This window comes from Podarcis muralis, chromosome 8 (genome assembly GCF_964188315.1).
Source record: "Podarcis muralis chromosome 8, rPodMur119.hap1.1, whole genome shotgun sequence".
Lineage (NCBI taxonomy): Eukaryota > Metazoa > Chordata > Lepidosauria > Squamata > Lacertidae > Podarcis > Podarcis muralis.
Window position 1 is genome coordinate 66,147,612 of NC_135662.1, and position 19,246 is coordinate 66,166,857.

At 41.0% G+C, this 19,246-nt stretch overlaps 1 protein-coding gene across 2 annotated transcripts in view; it reads right to left on the reverse strand.

Moving 5' to 3' along the window:
* The window catches only part of GMDS (GDP-mannose 4,6-dehydratase), a 285,325-nt gene that overhangs the window by 181,037 nt on the left and 85,042 nt on the right, over window positions 1-19,246 (reverse strand). For both annotated transcript variants that reach the window (XM_077933314.1, XM_028737854.2), the window contains one exon: window positions 8,626-8,753. In XM_077933314.1, coding sequence (XP_077789440.1) covers window positions 8,626-8,753 — 128 coding nt within the window. The remainder of the gene's footprint in view (window positions 1-8,625; window positions 8,754-19,246) is intronic.

The following is a 19,246-nucleotide window of genomic DNA, read 5'->3' on the forward strand; positions in this document are numbered from 1 at the left end:
CCCAAATGACAAACGGCTCAGACAATTGCAATAAAAGGGCAACGCGGCTTACGAAAAGAAACCCAGAACACGAATTAGTAAAAGAATCCAAGATAACGATATTGAAACAATGCCTTCGGTAAAGTTCAAGCTGTTTGCCAGAAGTGCCAATGAAGGAAGTCCATGTCTTATCTCTGAGAAAACAATAAATCCCCAGCCACTCATTTGAGTTAATCGTAGCGATCATCTGTATTCAGCAAAATACAGAGAAGCGGAGCTGCCGCTATCCCCAATGAGTTACTTTCATTAGAGAGGATGTTCCATTGTCCGCCAATCCAGAGTAGATGGCTGTCCTTTTATATCAGGTCTTCCTACATCCCAATCAAATTACCTTTTGATGATTAAGCAAATAAGCAAAGTGACAATTATTCTGTGTAAAAAGAATAGTGCAACAAAAGCTTAAACGGGGGCTTTTTTTAGTTTTCTGTCCTTTTTTTAAAAAAAACCACACACACACAACTAAACTACTACTTTCAAGTATATGTTTAATTGTGACAATCATCACTGACAATCTGAAACAATCTACTAATCAACAGTAAACCACATAAGAACATACAAAGAGCCCTAACCCAGTCCAGCACCCTGTTCTCACAGTGGCCAACCAAATGACCATGGGAAATCCACAAAAAACATGAGCAAAAACATGTGACATGAGCACAACAGCGCTCTCCCACTCATCTTCTCCAGTGACTGGCATTCAGAAGCCCATCAACTCCAACAGTGGAAGCAGAACACAGCCATTACTGCAGGTAGCCAAAGAGAGCCTCATCCTCCACAAATCTGTCCAATGCTCTTTCACAGCCATCTAAGTTAGTGGCCTTTATTACATCATGTGCTACTGAATTCCAGAGTTTGTGTGCTGCCTGCAAAACTATGTGCTTTTGTTTGTCCTGACTCTTACAACTTCCAGCTTCACTAGCTGTATTATGAGAAATACTTATTTCTATCTACTTTCTGCAAACCGTGTGTAATTGTATACACCTCTATCATTTCACACCTTACTTGCCTCCCTTTTTAAACTAAAAAGCCCCCAAAGTTTTAACCTTCCTTTCCTCACAAGGGAACTGCTTCATCACTGTGGCTGTCCTTTTCTAAACCGTTCCCTGCTCTATAATTTTCTTTTTGGGGAGGGCGGTAATCAGGACCTTCCAATACGCCACCCCCTTCATAATTTATGGGAAATAAGATTTCTGTGCATACATGCACACACTTTAGCAAGAAAGGGGAACTGCTGAATTTGTTCCCACTATTTAATGTGCTTTCGGTGAGGGGAAAACCTTACCTGGATATATCTGTACTTTCAACTGGATATTAAATTATTATTTCCTACTCCTCACTGGTATGTATGGATACACATGGAGTCAGAAGACGAAGGCAGTTGCGAGAGCTGAGTTTTGCTCCCAAGAGTTCTGTCCCAAAACGTGTACAGCAATACACGCACTGTTGTGGCTGCCCTTGTGATTAATCCTTGTCTCTGGGGCAGGAGACAGCAAAGAGTTTACTGTCACTATTCTGTCACCAGTGGGAGAATGCAAGCACCCAGTGAATGCATGTCCTCCCTATCACCCACATTATCTAGGAGGAAAACTTTTCATACAAAATTCAAAAGTCCATGCAACACAACATCAACTTCAAAAGACTCCGGAAGGCATTAACAGTTATTTATTTATCATGCTTGTAGACCGCTTTTGTAAAAGGAAGAAAAAGAAGAAGAAAGTCTCAAAGCACGACAAGCTGGACAGAGGCAAATCATGGGAAAATGTGAATTGTATTAAGTGAAATATATCAGCAGGTAGATTTTTTTTTTTTAATGTAACACATGTTTTGTGTATGATGTTCATCTTCTACAATATATGAGAGATGAGAGGGATGAGAGAGGGGAGAAAAACAGTGAAGTAGTAAGAACAACCATGCGGTAATATTGCCTGACAGCCATAAAATTTCACCGCATACTTATCCTGGTAACCAGAGCTGCCAGTCCCCTGAGATAAATTTAAAGCCTGCCAAAGAAGACCAGTTGGAAAGTTCAGCTGCTCTATCTGTGGATCATTAACATTATTTGTTAGGTCAAGCCACATCCCAGAACACCTATAGCTGAAAATTGAAGCATTTGTTCTAAACTAGAAGTGGCATATTAAGTATACCCTGCAGATTTGGGGAATGTTCTGACACGGAAGAAGAATCACAGTTGTTTAATATACAACTGTGGAGAACGGTCATTTTGTTGATAGATCCTCTTTGTAATAACGTCTAAAATATAAGCATCCTATTAAGGGATGTGTTCCCTCTATGAAACTCACCGAGTCTTTTGGGACAATTAAGAATGTGTGCTCAGATGCACGCCTAAGAGAGCCTAACTATGCAAACTATTTCCACCACAATATGGATGCAGATGAACATTCAAATGAGCATCTTACTGAAATGAAGGAAGTGTTGATAGAAGATGTCCACAACTGGAAAAGCGTTAAGATGCACATTTGGATGCACAGAAGATGAACATTATTCCAGTGCCGTCATGTAATATACTGATGGACAGTGGCTGACATTTGACTCTCTTTAGCTGGATCAGGTCACTAGGTTTTAAGCGGTGGAGATATTGTACACCATTTCACTGACTACTAACAAATTGCACCTTAAAACTAATGAACTTGATTATGCCATAAGCTATTGTGGACAGGGGGACACGGGTGGCGCTGTGGGTAAAAGCCTCAGCGCCTAGGGCTTGCCGATCGAAAGGTCGGCGGTTCGAATCCCCGCGGCGGGGTGCGCTCCCGCTGCTCGGTCCCAGCGCCTGCCAACCTAGCAGTTCGAAAGCACCCCCGGGTGCAAGTAGATAAATAGGGACCGCTTACTAGCGGGAAGGTAAACGGCGTTTCCGTGTGCTGCGCTGGCTCGCCAGATGCAGCTTTGTCACGCTGGCCACGTGACCCGGAAGTGTCTCCGGACAGCGCTGGCCCCCGGCCTCTTGAGTGAGATGGGCGCACAACCCCAGAGTCTGTCAAGACTGGCCCGTACGGGCAGGGGTACCTTTACCTTTACCTTTTATTGTGGACAGGACCTCATTTCAGTTTCATGATTTTGTTGTTGTTTCTGCTGCAACTGTCTCAGACAACTAGCCCTATTTAAACAGATACAATAGGCTGGGCCACCACAGGGTTTTAAGGGGTGGGGAGATGGCAAGAACAGCATCATCTCAAAACTCTGATTTCGTTTTAAATCACCTGCTGCTTCACAGGTTCACTGAATTTAAAAGAAAAAGCAACAAAACACACACATGGTTTTCAGCCATAACTTTAACAATAAATTTGGTACACTATATAATATTGTTCTAGAAAACTCTGCTTTGGACAGGAGAAGAAATGAGCTGCTTGCTATCTGACACATTTTAAAGATAATGCATTATCATTAATAATGAAATAAAAGGTTAGTCTCCAAACTATGACAATAATAATTATTTTTCTCAATTGGGAAACCTTATACATGAAAGAAATCCTTCCTCTTACTTTTCAATCATTCCAACAGAGTTCTGAGACCACCAGTGTTAGAAGACCACTTGGAAAACCATGGGAATAGCCTTGATAATAACACACATACAGTTATTGACGCACAGGAAACAAAACCAGATGGCTCTGCTAAAGAAAGCATTTATATGGGGGGGGTTTTTTGCTTTGTAACTCAACAAATGCAACCATCTTTTCTAAAGATGCAGAAACACTGAGATAGATCTGCATAAACAGAGATAGGCTTGGTTTTGTTTTAAATTCCATTATTCACATCTGGGAGAATAACTGCAGAAAAGCAACATGGTACAGTAGCTATGAAACAGATGAGGATAATTTTCCTGAAGAAAAGGAGGCTATTAACAACACTTACTTGTAGACACAACTGTGGTGCTTTGTAAATGAATACCATATGATTTACGTTAGACGGAGCTCCTACACATTATCATTAAAACCACTTTCTTGCCTCAATTATGTACTTTCAAATACAGAACCTATTCATGTCTGAAATAACTATGGCCTACATTCTTCTTCTTTTCCTCTCTTATTGCCAATCACTCACACTTATCCCACATACAAGAGAGTGGCTCCTATAAGCAGTGCATAATTTTTCCTTTATGTCCTGATGAAAAAAAGGCTGAACCCTTGCCCCGCAAATCTTTTTCCTTGCCTCACAAGAAAGAACCTTTCCTTTTTTCTCAGGTGGCACAGAGCCAGAAGTCGCATATATGACTATGAATCACAGAACTGCATTCCGCTATGAAAGAAGTGCTGGTGGCGGCCGGGGCCATGACTCAAATATTGCATTGGGATTTTTGCTTGCTAAAATGTTGCTGGCACTTAAAAGCGGGAAGCTTCTTTTCTGCATGCAGTGCCTCACCTGACTGGATCTCTACCTTCCTGCATTAGTATCAAACCAGACCATTTCCTTTCCTGTCTGCCCTGTCCCTGCATCCATCAGACAGATCCCCAGATTCTGATGTGGCCAATGAACTGCCCTTTAGACTGTCCTTCCTGTATGGTACTTTGACCCTTTGCCTAACAGCTGTACGATATCGCTGAGACTGTCAGGCCCCGATCATGCCGATACAGTCTGGGGTAGGGAAAACACAATAGCAGCTTCTATGACATCACATGCAGGAGTAAAATTCATGGATGTGATTAGGAAGCCCACTTACGAATTTAAACGGCACTCTTTTGTCCGTTTTAAAATAAAACAAAGAAAAACGGGATTGAAGGAAATAACACTTTACAGGCAACAATATTGACTCGTTTCCAGATTAACGTGATCAGAACTTCAGTCCCATAACAGGGATTTCCCAACCCTTCCTCCTCATTGTAGCTGTTACAGCCACCAAAAGTCACTTCACAAGTCCAGGAGCCCTTGAATAATGCAGATTCTGATGTATAGGGAAATTAGTGAAAACAGAGACGGGGAGTCATGTATGTTCAGAGAACTTCCATTTGCGCAAGGTTCATCCACCCAGTTTCTGAGCATGTCCGCTTGCTATTGCAGCTCTCCGAGTCACACACCACGTCACTAAGAACATAAGAAAAGCCTTCTGGATCAGGCGAATGGCCTATCTAGTTCAGCATACTGTTCTCACAGTGGCCAACCAGATCCCCCTGAGAACCTCACAAGCAGGACCTGAGTGCAACAATACTCTCTCTGCTAGTGATCCCCAGAAACTCATATTCAGAGGCATACTGCCTGCCTCTGACAGCGGTGGAAGAAACAGCCATTGTGGCTAGCAGCCACTGATAGCATTATCCTCTATCTAATTCATCTAATCCTTTTTAAAAGCATCCAAGCTGGTGGCCATCATGGCAGCAAATTCCATAGTTTGCTTGCTATGTGACAAAGTACTTTTGTCTGCCCTAAATCTTCCCACGTTCAGCTGCAATAGATGTCCCCAAGTTGTAACAGAGGGAGAAAAACTCCCTCTTTACACCATGCATACTTTTATAAACACCAAGTCTTCTCTTTTTCTTTAAACTAAAAAAGCCCAAATGTTGTATCTGATCTCGTAAGGGGAGTTGCTCCACCCCTTTCGTAATTTTCGTTGCTTTTTTCCAGCTCAACAAGATGCTTTTTGAGAGGAGACAACTGGAATTGTACACAGCATTCAAAGGGTGGCCACATTGTACATTTGTGTAATGGTATTGTGATATAGGCAGTTCTTTTTTCATTTTCATTACCTTTTCTAGCGATACCTAGACATTGAATTCACCTTTCCCCCCACCTGCTGTACATTGGGCTGACATCTTCATTGAGGTATTCACTTACCATCCCCAAGATCTCTGCTCAGTGCCAGTTTAGCCCCCATGACAATGTAAGTGAAATTAAAATTATTAATTTTTGCTCCTATGTGTATTCCGGAATCTCCACCTCTCAGGAGTAGAGTGGCTTTTCAGGGGGTGCAGGGGGCTGAAATGGGTAGGCGCAAACGTTGAAACTCCATCATATAAGTAGTTTTCTGCTTGTGCTATTCTAGATTGAAACCCATAGCTAAGAACAGGGACCGAATAAGACTGTAGAAATGTTCAGGGTCCACTTTGCTTTGCTCTTCACAAAAATGGTAGTCTATGACCACATAAGCCAACAACATGTAAATAGCTTGACATTTGGTATTATGTGAACCAATCCTAATGTTTTTCCCACACCAACTTTTTAATAAGACTGCATATTTGAAAACTATCTCATTACAACCAGAAATAAACATGTCCTCAAATTCCATCCATTCATGATTTTTGGCATTATTTGTATATTTAGTTGTTGAGAAATAAAAAGTTGGTAATGGATTGATACGTACATTCTCACTGCTCCAAGTTAAATGTTTGTGGGAATCTATATTAATTTGAATTAGGGCTCTCCTGGGGTTATGCAAGGATTTTTGTAACATGTCTTGCTATTTTTTCTTTACATTGTATAGGAATGAATCATTGACTGCTAAGTGCTTACTGTTGCACTAGTATTAGAACGTATCTAACAGATGGTTTATTGTACTGTCCTTTACCAAATAAAAAGGAATAAATCATCTTCACAGAACAAAACAAGACACAGAAGATTCATATATCAGCACTGCTGATACATTACTTATCCCCCCCATCCCCACCCACAGTGGTACTGACTGCCATCCAAAATATAATCTAAACACACTTACATGAAGCCATAATGTAACCTGCTTGCATCATGTGTAACATCAAAATGTTATGTTGCTTTTAATAGGCAGATTCTGAAATCAATATTACTCATGCAGATGATCATGCAAATATTTAAGTCACCATTGTTTCTAACAGCACCACATTACCTAAGCATTAAAGCTCGCTTTCAACCCAAAGTACACTGTTTAAATATTTTTTAAAATAAGCACAAGAGATTCAACCCACAAAATTATTCTTTCTGCATACATATACCCCACTTGTGATTGTTAGCTTGAGAAATATTGCACCACTGTAAGGTCAAAAATAATACAGTATATGTCTGACAGAGTTACCATGGGAAGTCAAAATCCCTGTTGTGTATCAACAAGATATAAATGTAGAAGGGGTTCTGAAAGGCCTTCGGTACTAGTAAAAATATTCTAGAAAGCTTCTAAAATGCTCACAAAAATATCTACATTTGCTGCACTCTCCAGTAACTATACAGCAGTGCTAAATCTTGAAGTTTTGCTTTCCAGTCCATTAAATCCTGGAACAGTTGTTTATTTCCGTTTTAAAGTTTCATAGTCCGGAATTGAATGCATTTTGCAAATTCAGTGTCTCCAGGAATTAACAAGGGACCTATTATACAGAAGTTAATCTCTGGGGAGTGAGATATTCAAGATGACCTCTATCACAGTTATGAATTGCTTCAGAACAATTTTGGGATGGCTTCAAATCACGTGAAAGATCTGGAATGTTACTTACATCACCAACATGTGTTACTGGTGGAGACCCCAGCTGAGTGCATTCTATTTGGTGGCCAGCACATTTGGAAACTCACTGGTATTGCTAAATAAACTCCACTCTTCTTTCCAGTGCAACGAATATTTGCAGAAGAAGTTGGCCCAGCATTCACACACAGAGAGAAAACTTTAGGTTGAAAAAAACGCCCCAGTAAATTCTGCATTACCAAGGAAGTTTAGACTGAAGGGTGGGGTCAGGTGCAATAGAGAGGCTCATCCTTAAATCTATGCCTATTTCCTCGCAATTGTTTATTGAATCAAACTTGTCATGTTTAATGCACATCATTTATGTTTTAAATGAAGTATTTCTGCTGGGGAGTTTTCAAAATTCCACTTGAAATGGAAAGATAAGGGCAATTTCACACTGCTACATTTATTGATGTGATCATATATGTGAATATCAACTACAAGGAATAGGTTCTACATGTGGCACTAAACTTTTTCCCAGGAGCCATAATTGAAGATAGTGTGGTTGCCTCCCTCTTTGTGCAGTCTGGCACACAAGGCTTTCTCCATGTGGTCATAGACCTGCACACAACCGTGTGGTGGAAATAAAGATTTTCAAGAGAAACAAAAATCAGTTCTGACATTTCTCATAGTTAGCGACTGTATGATTCTCTCCCCCCCCCCAAAGTCAAAATTGTGAAAAACACTGTTTATAAATCTTTGTTCAAGTTACATAATGGTAACTGCACTATTTCCTAAACTAACCTTTGCAACAATTATATTCAAATGAGAGAACCGAAATGGCCTTCTGGAATTAAGATGGGAATTGTTTTGTCTCATCACTGCAAGAGGCCATCAAGAAATAGCAGGATTTTGAAAGCTTTCAGCGCAATTGAAATATATCATCTTAATACTTAACATGACCACAGAAAGAACATTTTGGAGGTGAATGGAGAGATACTTCATGAATACTAGGTTCCAGTCCCCTTTCAGAAGAATTTAGCAAAGAATGCAAACCTGAAAATCTATTTTTAATATGCATGAGGTAGTCTTCTGCATTACTTCTCTAGATAAGCTGAGAGAAATGTATGGTTAGAGGTATATCTCTGTGTGATGTACATTTTCTCTGAAGCTGTTCCAATAAAGCATACAAAAAGCAGTACTTTAAAGCAGACTTTTCACCAACAGCATACCTCAACGTAGTCCTTGGCGTGACCCCAGTCTCTCTTGGCATCCAGATTGCCCAAACTGAAACATTCCAGTTGCCCCAGGTGGATCTTAGCAACGGAACGACTAATTTTTCGAGTTACAAAGTTAGCCCCTAAAATAAAGAGAAAGATAGCATAACGGGATTAGAAACTGTCTGGTAACTGTCTGATAGCTGATCCCAAGAAATACAGTTTATGATAATTTCTTTCAGCCTTCCCTCCTCCTTGTATCAATCACCTAAATTCTGTCATCATTTATCATTTCTGAAAGCCAAGGAGTGCCAACATACATGTCACATTAGCTATAGTCTCTCATCAAATAACTTTCTTTGAAACTCTAAGCATCCCTAATCTGAAGCTTCAGTATTAAATCTGGCACGAGGCCAAGAAAAGCAAATTCAAACAGAGACTTCTGAAAATAAGAAAATAAAAACAAGACTGCAACCCAAACATTAAAGGCTTGGGCCTTTCCAAAAGTTGGGGTGAAATAGAAATTTGCATGCTAAAACGTTTAGCAAGAGAAATGAGATCTCAGTCACCTGTAACTTGTTATCTGAGCGGTCATTTGTAGAGTAGCAAATGTGAAAATTCAGAACTCTTTAGAGCAGGCATGGCCAAACTTGGCCCTCCAGATGTTTTGGGACTACAACTCCCATCATCCCTAGCTAACAAGACCAGTGGTCAGGGATGATGGGTATTGTAGTCCCAAAACATCTGGAGGGCCAAATTGGCCATGCCTGCTTTAGAGCTCTCAAGAGGGCAAGAAGGAGACACCTCTGCCCTTCATTCATTTGAAGCTCAAGCAGACCCAAATAAAGATGCATGTGCTGAACAGTCCAGAGTCCACTGAAACTTAAGACTATAGAAGTGCTCAGTCCTAAGAATCTGCCCATTATGATGATAATTAACTATGTGAAACTAAACACGTCTGAAGTCTAGGAACCACAAAACAACTCCAAGGAAGAGGATGTATGCCTCCTAGAACATTCAGAAGGTCTGTGGAGTGTCTGCGAGGGACATTTCATAGAATCATAGAATCATAGAGTTGGAAGAGACCACAAGGGCCATCGAGTCCAACCCCCTGCCAAGCAGGAAACACCATCAGAGCACTCCTGACATATGGTTGTCAAGCCTCTGCTTAAAGACCTCCAAAGACGGTGACTCCACCACACTCCTTGGCAGCAAATTCCACTGTCGAACAGCTCTTACTGTCAGGAAGTTCTTCCTAATGTTTAGGTGGAATCTTCTTTCTTGTAGTTTGGATCCATTGCTCCGTGTCCGCTTCTCTGGAGCAGCAGAAAACAACCTTTCTCCCTCCTCTATATGACATCCTTTTATATATTTGAACATGGCTATCATATCACCCCTTAACCTCCTCTTCTCCAGGCTAAACATGCCCAGCTCCCTTAGCCGTTCCTCATAAGGCATCGTTTCCAGGCCTTTGACCATTTTGGTTGCCCTCCTCTGTGCTTTAAAATCTGAATTCTATATAATTACACAATATGAGAAATATTGGGAAATTTTTAATGTCTGATGTTTTACATTTTTTTTATATGTGCTGTAAGCCGCCCAGTGTATAAATTATAAATTATTATTATTAAATATAATATATATTATATATAATAATAATAATAATAATATAATAATAATAATAATAAAGTAATAATAAAGTAATAAAATACAATTAAAAGCCACACAGTATATATCACAGCACATTGCAACGGCCACAACAAGCAGGAAAAGAAAATAATTAAACGATCCACCAAGGCTCGCAGCAATTTCCAAGTGGTCCAAGGGGGGGGGGGAGTTTAGGAACCACTGTCCTAGATCCTTGTACTTATATATGAACAGGGGTATTCCCCTGAGATTTAGGGCATGCGAAATGCAGCCAAGATGCTCCACAACAGGGTGTGATGTCACTCTTGGGCCACATAGGTAAGCTTTCCTTTGACCAGGGCTGCATAGGCTTTGGGTTGGAATCAACAGCACATCTCCTGCTTCCTCTAGTTGTGTGAAGTGGGGCATTAACCTCACCGCAAAATAAAATTCTATGCTTTTGAAGGTATAGTCTAATGGCAGAAAGACGGGATTAGCAATGAATTAGTGTGACTGATTCTTCTTGGGTTTAATAGATCTGTAAGTTTTTCACACAAAGCAGAGCTTTACAGCCAACTAGCCTTAGCTATTATCAAGTGAGTACATTTAGAATATTCCAGTGCTTTTTTTTGAGGGGGTGTACACAGGGGTACGCATACCCCTAAACATTTTGTGACTCTAACTTTGGCTTCATTGAGGGGCAGTATTTCAATCTGAGTAGGAAAATGAGAGTACCCCTAAACATTATTTTAGGGGGGGGGAAGCACTGGAATATTCCATAACTAAATGGAAGGAAGAAGAGGTGCCAACGAGAGAAGAATAGATACAGAAGTTAATGGACTATGCAGAAATGGCGAAACTTACCAGTAAAGTAAGAAATCAGTATAATTTTTTTACAGAAAGGAATGGAAATGGTTTATTGAGTATTTACAAATGAACTGTAAACAGATCAAAACATTGGCAGAATTAGTGTAAAAACCTGCAGTTTCAAAATATATATGGGATATATATGGGAACAGATATATAAAAGAATATGTTGAGATAATTTGGAGTATGCAGGAAGATGAAAAGAAATGTACTCAGTACTCAGTCAGTTTTATTGCACATAGCCAAAGGCTGCCGCAATGTACACAGAATTATTTGACAATTAAAAGAAAATATACTGAATTGATAAAAAAAAGACTTAAAACATTTATATTATTAAAACATTATGTACTCTAAACAAAGCTATAAAAATACCCCAATGTACAAATAAAAACATTAAACAATAAAATTCATAAGCAAAAATCAAATGGTCACTAGTGTTAAAAACAATATCAATTAATACAGTGTGCAATTTATACTTAGAGTGTGGTGACAAAGACAGAGCATAGCCTGAGGTAGATAGATAGGATCAAATAAATTCATCACCTTTACAGTTAATGGCTACCTTGGCTATATAATTTGCTCTAATTTTCCTAGCAGCAGTTGCAAAAAGTGCTTCCTGCCAGGTCACATACTTATCTGTGTCTTCAAGGAGATATAAAATTATGTCAAGGGGGTTCTGGCCAGGGGACCCTGTCATTATAGGTACCAAAAATATTTTCCTTGCATCATTATATAACGGACAGTGCAAGATATAATGCATAAGGTCCTCTACTTCAGAACATCCCCTAATGTGAACACGTTCGTTTTTTGGTATGCCTCTGTGTCTCCCATCTCTATAAGCAGAGCTTATTGTATTTAGTCGTAGCTCTGTAAAAGCTTTTCGAAGCTGTGCAAAAGTCAATTCATTAAAATAAGATATGTGTTCATTGACCTAAGTTTGAAATACAATGGGGCACATGTAGATGTGCACATAGAGTTTAGATCGTTTTTAGTTGCCATTGCCTTTATGGTTCGTTTAAAAATATTTTTCTGTGAATATAAGGGGAATTCTTTAATCTCAGTCACTGAGAGGTCATATTTGCCCATCAGTTGGGCAGCATGATGTACCCAGTTTTTAAGGGGTAATCCATTTGAGAGCTCAATCAGGCATTTTTTTTGGTAGCCTAGTGTTGTCCATCTGTTGAAAAGAAATGTAAAGAACCACAGAAAGAGGGGGAAGGGAGTCGGAGTTTGAAATGTTAAAATTATGATTGAGTAATTGTTGTAATATATATAAATGAAAATTATAAATAAAAAATTAAAAAATTGAATATTCCCTAATTATCAGTAGATTTATTCTGCAGTAGATCAAAGGTTTTAGCTGCTCAACTGAAAACCTATGATAACAAAAAAGGAACCAAGAGTTCCAAATGTGCGGAGAATATTCTAATCAACACAAGAAATTTTATTATAACTTTTCTGGAAATTACTGTGTCTGCTTTTGAGCTTTGTAGCAGCTTTCTGGCATTCTGGAACACAATCATGCTGCAGTTTGATTACCCGAGAGCTGAAATACTCTTTAGCAACCCTCCCCTCCCCGCCCACAACTCCCCAAGAAAGTAAAAATATACAATCCAGGTTTCAGACTGCAAAAAAGCTAGCAAGTGAATCTAATAGCTTTCAGCACTGCATGTCCATACTTTGTATCAGCAGCGAGATCTGTAATCATCATGTGCATTGCAGTGAGTTTTAGTGCCTGACCTACTGGGTTCAATCATGAAAGCTTCCGTTCTGCAATGATTACCTCTTGAGGGAACATTAAATATGTTTGGAAGAATGGTTGAGAGCTACCAATTCCACACACAATTGAAGGACTGCAAATAGTATACAGGAGATGGATGGCCCCAGGTCTCTGCATACCAGGCAATTTACTAAATATGGGAATTAGCTGCCACTGTAATGTATTACAAGGGCCGTACAGTGCAAATATATCCACTTCTCCTGGTCCGAACCAGATAATTAAAAAATAAGCTTTTATTTTTTAAAAAAGTAAATAATGGGATGGATCTACAAATGGGGAGGAAGGTGATCTTTGTTTATTCCGCCTTCACCGTGCCCCCTGGAAAGTTGCTGCAGAGGGATTGGGGACCCCCTCAGACAGCACGTGAGGTGGCACAGAGGGCCACAGAGAGAAATGGTATCAGAAAAAGTGTAATAATAATATCTATTACTCATACCCCACCCACCTGGCCGGGCCTCCCCAGCCACTCTGGGCGGCTCCCAACAGAATATTAAAAACACGATAAAACATCAAACGTTAAAAACTTCCCCAAACAAGGCTGCCTTCAGATGTCTTCTAAAAGTTAGATAGTTGTTTATTTCCTTGACATCTGATGGGAGGCCCTACCAAGGAGGCCCTCTGCCTGGTTCCCTGTAACCTCACTTCTCGCAGTGAGGGAACCGCCAGAAGGCCCTCAGCCCTGGACCTCAGTGTCCAGGCTGAACAATGGGGGGTGGAGACGCTCCTTCAGCTATACTGGGCTGAGGTCGTTTAGGGCTTTAAAGGTCATCACCAACACTTTGAATTGTGCTTGGAAACATACTGGGAGCCAATGTAGGTCTTTCAGGACCGGTGTTATATGGTCTTGGCAGCTGCCCCCAGTCACCAGTCTAGCTGCCGCATTCTGGATTAGCCCCACGTAGAGAGCATTGCAATAGCCCCAGAGGGAGATAACTAGAGCATGCACCACTCTGGCAAGACAGTCTACAGGTAGGTAGGGTCTCAGCCTGCATACCAGGCTGAGTTCAATAACTAAAATTTTGTAATTTAAAGGGTAGCATTTTGTAGTCTTAAGTTCTCTTGCTAGAAAAAGAAGAAACCATACACAAGGTTAACATGAATCAACAGGGCGATGAAGCAAAAAAAGAAAGAGAAAGAAAAAGCTTATGCTCTTCTAGGCTGCATCAACAGAAGTATAGTGCCCAGGTCAAGGGAAGTAATAAAGGTGAAGGGACCCCTGACCATTAGGTCCAGTCGTGGCCGACTCTGGGGTTGCTGCGCTCATCTCATTTTATTGGCCGAGGGAGCCAGCGTACAGCTTCTGGGTCATGTGGCCAGCATGACTAAGCTGCTTCTGGTGAACCAGAGCAGCACACAGAAACGCCGTTTACCTTCCCGCCGGAGTGGTACCTATTTATCTACTTGTACTTTGATGTACTTTTGAACTGCTAGGTTGGCAGGAGCAGGGACCGAGCAACGGGAGCTCACCCCGTTGCGGGGATTCGAACCGCTGACCTTTTGATCGGCAAGTCCTAGGCTCTGTGGTTTAACCCACAGCGCCACCTGAGTCCCAAGGGAAGTAATAGTCCCACTCTATTCTATCTTGATCAGACCACACCCAATTCTGGATGCCACAATTTAAGGAAAATATAGACAAGCTGGAATGTGTGCAGAGAAGGGCAACCAAGATGATCAAAGGTCTGGAAACCAAGCCTTATGAGGAATGGTTGAGGGAGCAGGGTATGTTTAGCCTAGAAAAGAGGAGACTGAGAGGAGATATAACAACCATCTTCAAATATCTCAAGGGCTGTCACATGGAAGAGGGAACAAGCTCGTTTTCTCCTGCTCCGGAGAAATGACATAAGAAGTGTCTCTGTTCCTGAAAGTCTGAGGCTGTATTCACATCCCTGTTTACAGTGCACACACTGCATTTCCAGTGCTGGGTTTTTAATCTCTGTTCACAAGATGTTATCTAAAATGCATATGTATCCTGCACTTTGTTTAGGAGGCTACTGCTGTTTGATCTGTAGCTTCTCAAACAACCTTCACACTGACTGGAGTTGCTAAGCCATTCCTAATTCTTCTCTAGTCAAGATGTGATGTGTACACAAACAGAAACTAATCTGACACCAGGGAAGCTGTACGGATGTGAACAGCTGGCGGTGGCGGGAAGGGGCGGCAGCAGGGGAAAGAGCTGTAAAAGGCATTGGGGGAAGCAACTTCACTGGTAATGTGAACACACCCTTAGTTGCTCTATAGGGTTACAATTATGCAGATGACATTCTAACAGGAAATTGGTCACAGGAAAAGGGGACTGTGAACAAACCCACATGTGCTGAAAGATGCTTGGAATATCTCCCAATAAATACACAGGCCTAACTGTTTCACCTGAGAACAATCTTGGAACATAACCGAAGAGTAGAGTTGACGTTCTTTAAGAAACACAATGCAATTTGAACACTGAGAACACGCTTCCTCAATCTTAGCCCTCCAGATGTTCTTGGCCTACAACTCCCATGATCCCTAGCTAGCAGGACCAGTGGTCAGGGATGAGGCGAATTGTAATCTCAAAACATCTGGAGGGCCGAGTTTGAGGAAGCCTGATTTAGAAGATTTCAGCAAAATGTCTCTTCATAGATCTCTTCCCTCACGAAAGCACAACTGAATATAAAATATTAAGTGAGCAACAACTTGGTTTCCATGGAACGCAGAAACGAATCTAGAACCACACATCCTAAATTTGGAAGTCATTGCCTTTCAGTGGAAAGTGAGTGTTCTCATTAAGTTTTGAAATCAACAGAAAACAATTTCCTCTTTGACCTTGTTTCTTATAGAAGGAATCCAGGCCTTGGAGACTTCATATTTTCCAATCTGCTGCCTCGCTGATTGTGGTAATATTTGTGAGCTGTTGGGGCTGGATCTCCCTTCAGGCCTGGTTAAGCAAGACAAGACACTGGGAAATTGTCATGCCTCGTTGCACCACTATGATGGGAGAGCTGATGCCTTATTTGCCCACCAAGCTCTGCCAAAAGCAACATTACTTAAATTGTAGGTACTCAAAACTTAAAGCAGGCTTGCTTGAAGGAATGTTAAACTTTGAAAACTGATCATTTGCAAGCATGCATGTTCTGGGAAAAGGTAGTTACAATCTTTTTGCAAGCACTCACCAGCAGCAAGCCTTTTAAAATAAGCTTATTATGATTGCTCTTCAATCACCATAATATTGGGCTCTGGTGTGCGAGGCTGGGGGGAATACCCCAAAATTGGATAGAGGCAGCTGCTATGAGGGGGAGTTACAATAGCAGAAGTTGCCACCTCATGATTTTTTGTGATGCTCTCAGACCGCAGCACTGCACTGCACCCCATTCAGAAATGTCCCCTTTCTTTCCCTTGGGAAAAACCTTTCAGATGGCTCTGGGGCTTGCCTGAGGGGCAGGGAAGCCAGCTTCTGCCAGTCTCAGCCACACAGTCTTCTCTGAATCCAGCATATTATTTAGACACATACCTGATTTTTAAACACGAGATTAACAGAACGGCAAAAGTGTTGAACTCCAAAAAGGAAGGAAAGAGTCTCAGATTATAAATACAAGTGAAATGAAGAGCACAAAAACCCAAGATCTAAAGATCTATACTATTTAACTATGGTGGATGTCTATCTGTCATGGATGCTTTAGCTGAGATTCCTGCAATGAATTAGGTGGCCCCTGATGTCCCTTTCAACTCTACGATTCTGTGATTCTATGTTTCTCCTTAACTTAACTTAAACATGCATTCAGACTTTCAGCAGAACACAGGAGGGCACAACTGGTGTAGGGGACATGGGAACCAGGTATGCCAAATTTCTCTCAACACATCCAAACATCCGATCTCTGTATTCCTGACCAATGTGTGTTCAGCATGAGGGGCTGAAGGGATATTCTAAGTACATTCAGCTGAGCATGGCTAGAAGCCCCTGCAATCAGAAATCTTGCATGATTAGCTGAATGTGCTTAGTCTCTTCTTTCAGAGGTGAGTCCTCCCACCGCAGGGTAGCTAGGTCATCTCTACCAACCTTAAAGAAAGATTTTAAGTCAAAGTATGACAGATACCTGTATGAACTCCTTACACAGCTGAAGGGAAGGGAACAACTGCTCATCTAATCTTCCCCAATAATCTTAACTCTCTCTGAGCAAAGACTCAGACTGGGGAGAGTGGATATGTCACAGACCGCAGAGACATGGTTACCCTTGCCCTTCTACTTTCCAAGACCCAGAAATATTTCACCAGTCCTGCTTATCACTACATATCTTGTGTCAGATGTATTGCACAGGCACTCCACAAAACAGCAACATCTTAAAGCAAAAGATGTGGCTTAGGAGGTTAACATCTAATATTCTTCTGTCACATATGTTGATATGTCAGTCTTCACAGAGAATGCTTTTATGAGCTTTATTATTATAAATCTAGTGACAATCAAGAAGCTATGCAAAGCCAATTTATATAACTTATTATACAAAGCAGCTTTTATACAAAACAGTTACTGGCAGGTAGCCATGTCAGAGAAGGAAAGGCATCGTTATGAGCCGCCCATCGTTAGAACGTTTCTGTTGTTCTCATTACTTGAAAGCAGGAAAGCCTCTTAAAGTTTTTTGATCCAAGCTGTCATTTGTCAGGGAATGGGGACAAGACAAATGACTGTAAAGCAATGCAACTGGGTTTCTTACCTCTGCAATGTCTTACTTGACTCCCATGAAACATTCCCCCCTCCCCCCGTTATTCATTCCTGCCATGTTAAAGTAAACTTATGGACTACCCAGAAACAGATGAATGCAATCAGTCCAGCAGAAATGATATCTTTTCGCCAAAGGAAAGCAAATAGCTTTGCCTTCCCTATAACAACTATTTCTGAAACTTAATTCAGCCTTTAAATAGTTTGTACAACATTAAACACAAGGTCAGGCTCAGGGAGCAATAATTATTAAAGATTAAGGAGAATACTGAAGTACTTTGCTGAACACTTAAATCAACTGAGAGTTTCACTTTCTTTTTTTGATGTTAAATGATACTATTGATTCCCCCCCCCCCCCCGCCCACAATTGACAATGACTGACCTAGGCATCCAAGGAAAGGCTGTTCACCAGTCATTTCAAAAGAAAATGGACCAATCAAGGGTCACAGAGTAAGGAGAAGCCCTGCACTGAGATGCTTGTATTTATTGTCCTTGGTATGGTGGCGCTGTGGTCTAAACCATTGAGCTTCTTGGACTTGCCGATCAGAAGGTCGGCGGTTCAAATCCACACAACGGGGTGAGATCCCATTGCTCTGTCCCAGCTGCTGCCAACCTAGCAATTCAAAAGCTCACCACAGCAAATAGATGCTGCGGCGGGAAGATAAACGGCATTTCTGTGTGCTCTGGTTTCCGTCACGGTGTTCCGTTGCACCAGTAGCAGTTTAGTCATGCTGGCCACATGACCTGGAAAATCTGTCTGCAGACAAACACTGGCTCCCTCAGCCTGAAAGCGAGATGAGCGCCGCAACCCCATAGTCGCCTTTGACTGGACTTAAACGTCCAGGGGTCCTTTGCCTTTACCACTGCAGGCCCAAATCTAGTATTTGTGGGATAAAATGTATGTGAATTCACTGTTACAAATTTGAGCAAGAAAACTTGTTTTGTCTTAAAGCTTGGGGGGGGGGGGACACTTATCAAGTATAATGAAATAGTAAACAACTACTTACTATTCTGCTCAACCCCCCTTTATTTTGACTCCTGAATGACCCAAGACTATACTGAGAACATTCCACCATTTTCAGGTCGTATGTTATTACTATTTGCTCTTTTTCACCTCCCACACTACGTAGGTGTTTTAGTGTTCGTAAAGTTATGAAACTGAATAGCTCTTAAGCAATTAAGAAAAACAATATTTCTCTCCTTTCTGGAATTACAAGATATGCACGCATTTCACACTAACTATTTGGGCGAAATGGCACTAGTCTCATCCGAAGAGCTCTTCTGACTGCTTTTGTTCATGTTCTAACAGGAGCAAAATTGAATGCATTTTTGGACAGAAAGTTCTTGTTCATCAGTAAGTGGCACACACACATATACATGTACACACATATTTCTAAAAGAAAAAGGTCTGTAACTTAGAATCTCAGGCTCCCAATATCCAGCGGGATAATAAATGTATCAGAGAGAACTATAAGACTGGAAACTCAGTGGGAAGTAGTCTCAGAGCTGGGTAGAATGTCAAAGAAGCCTTGCAGATCAAAGGCAGTGATGAATACAGAAATCTTTCTTCTTTCTCAAAACCATAACACACTCTTTAAAGAGGCACCCTGACCTGAAAATTACTCCATATGAAATCCAGGTTACTCCCAATTATAGAAATATCAGAAACCGTGCAG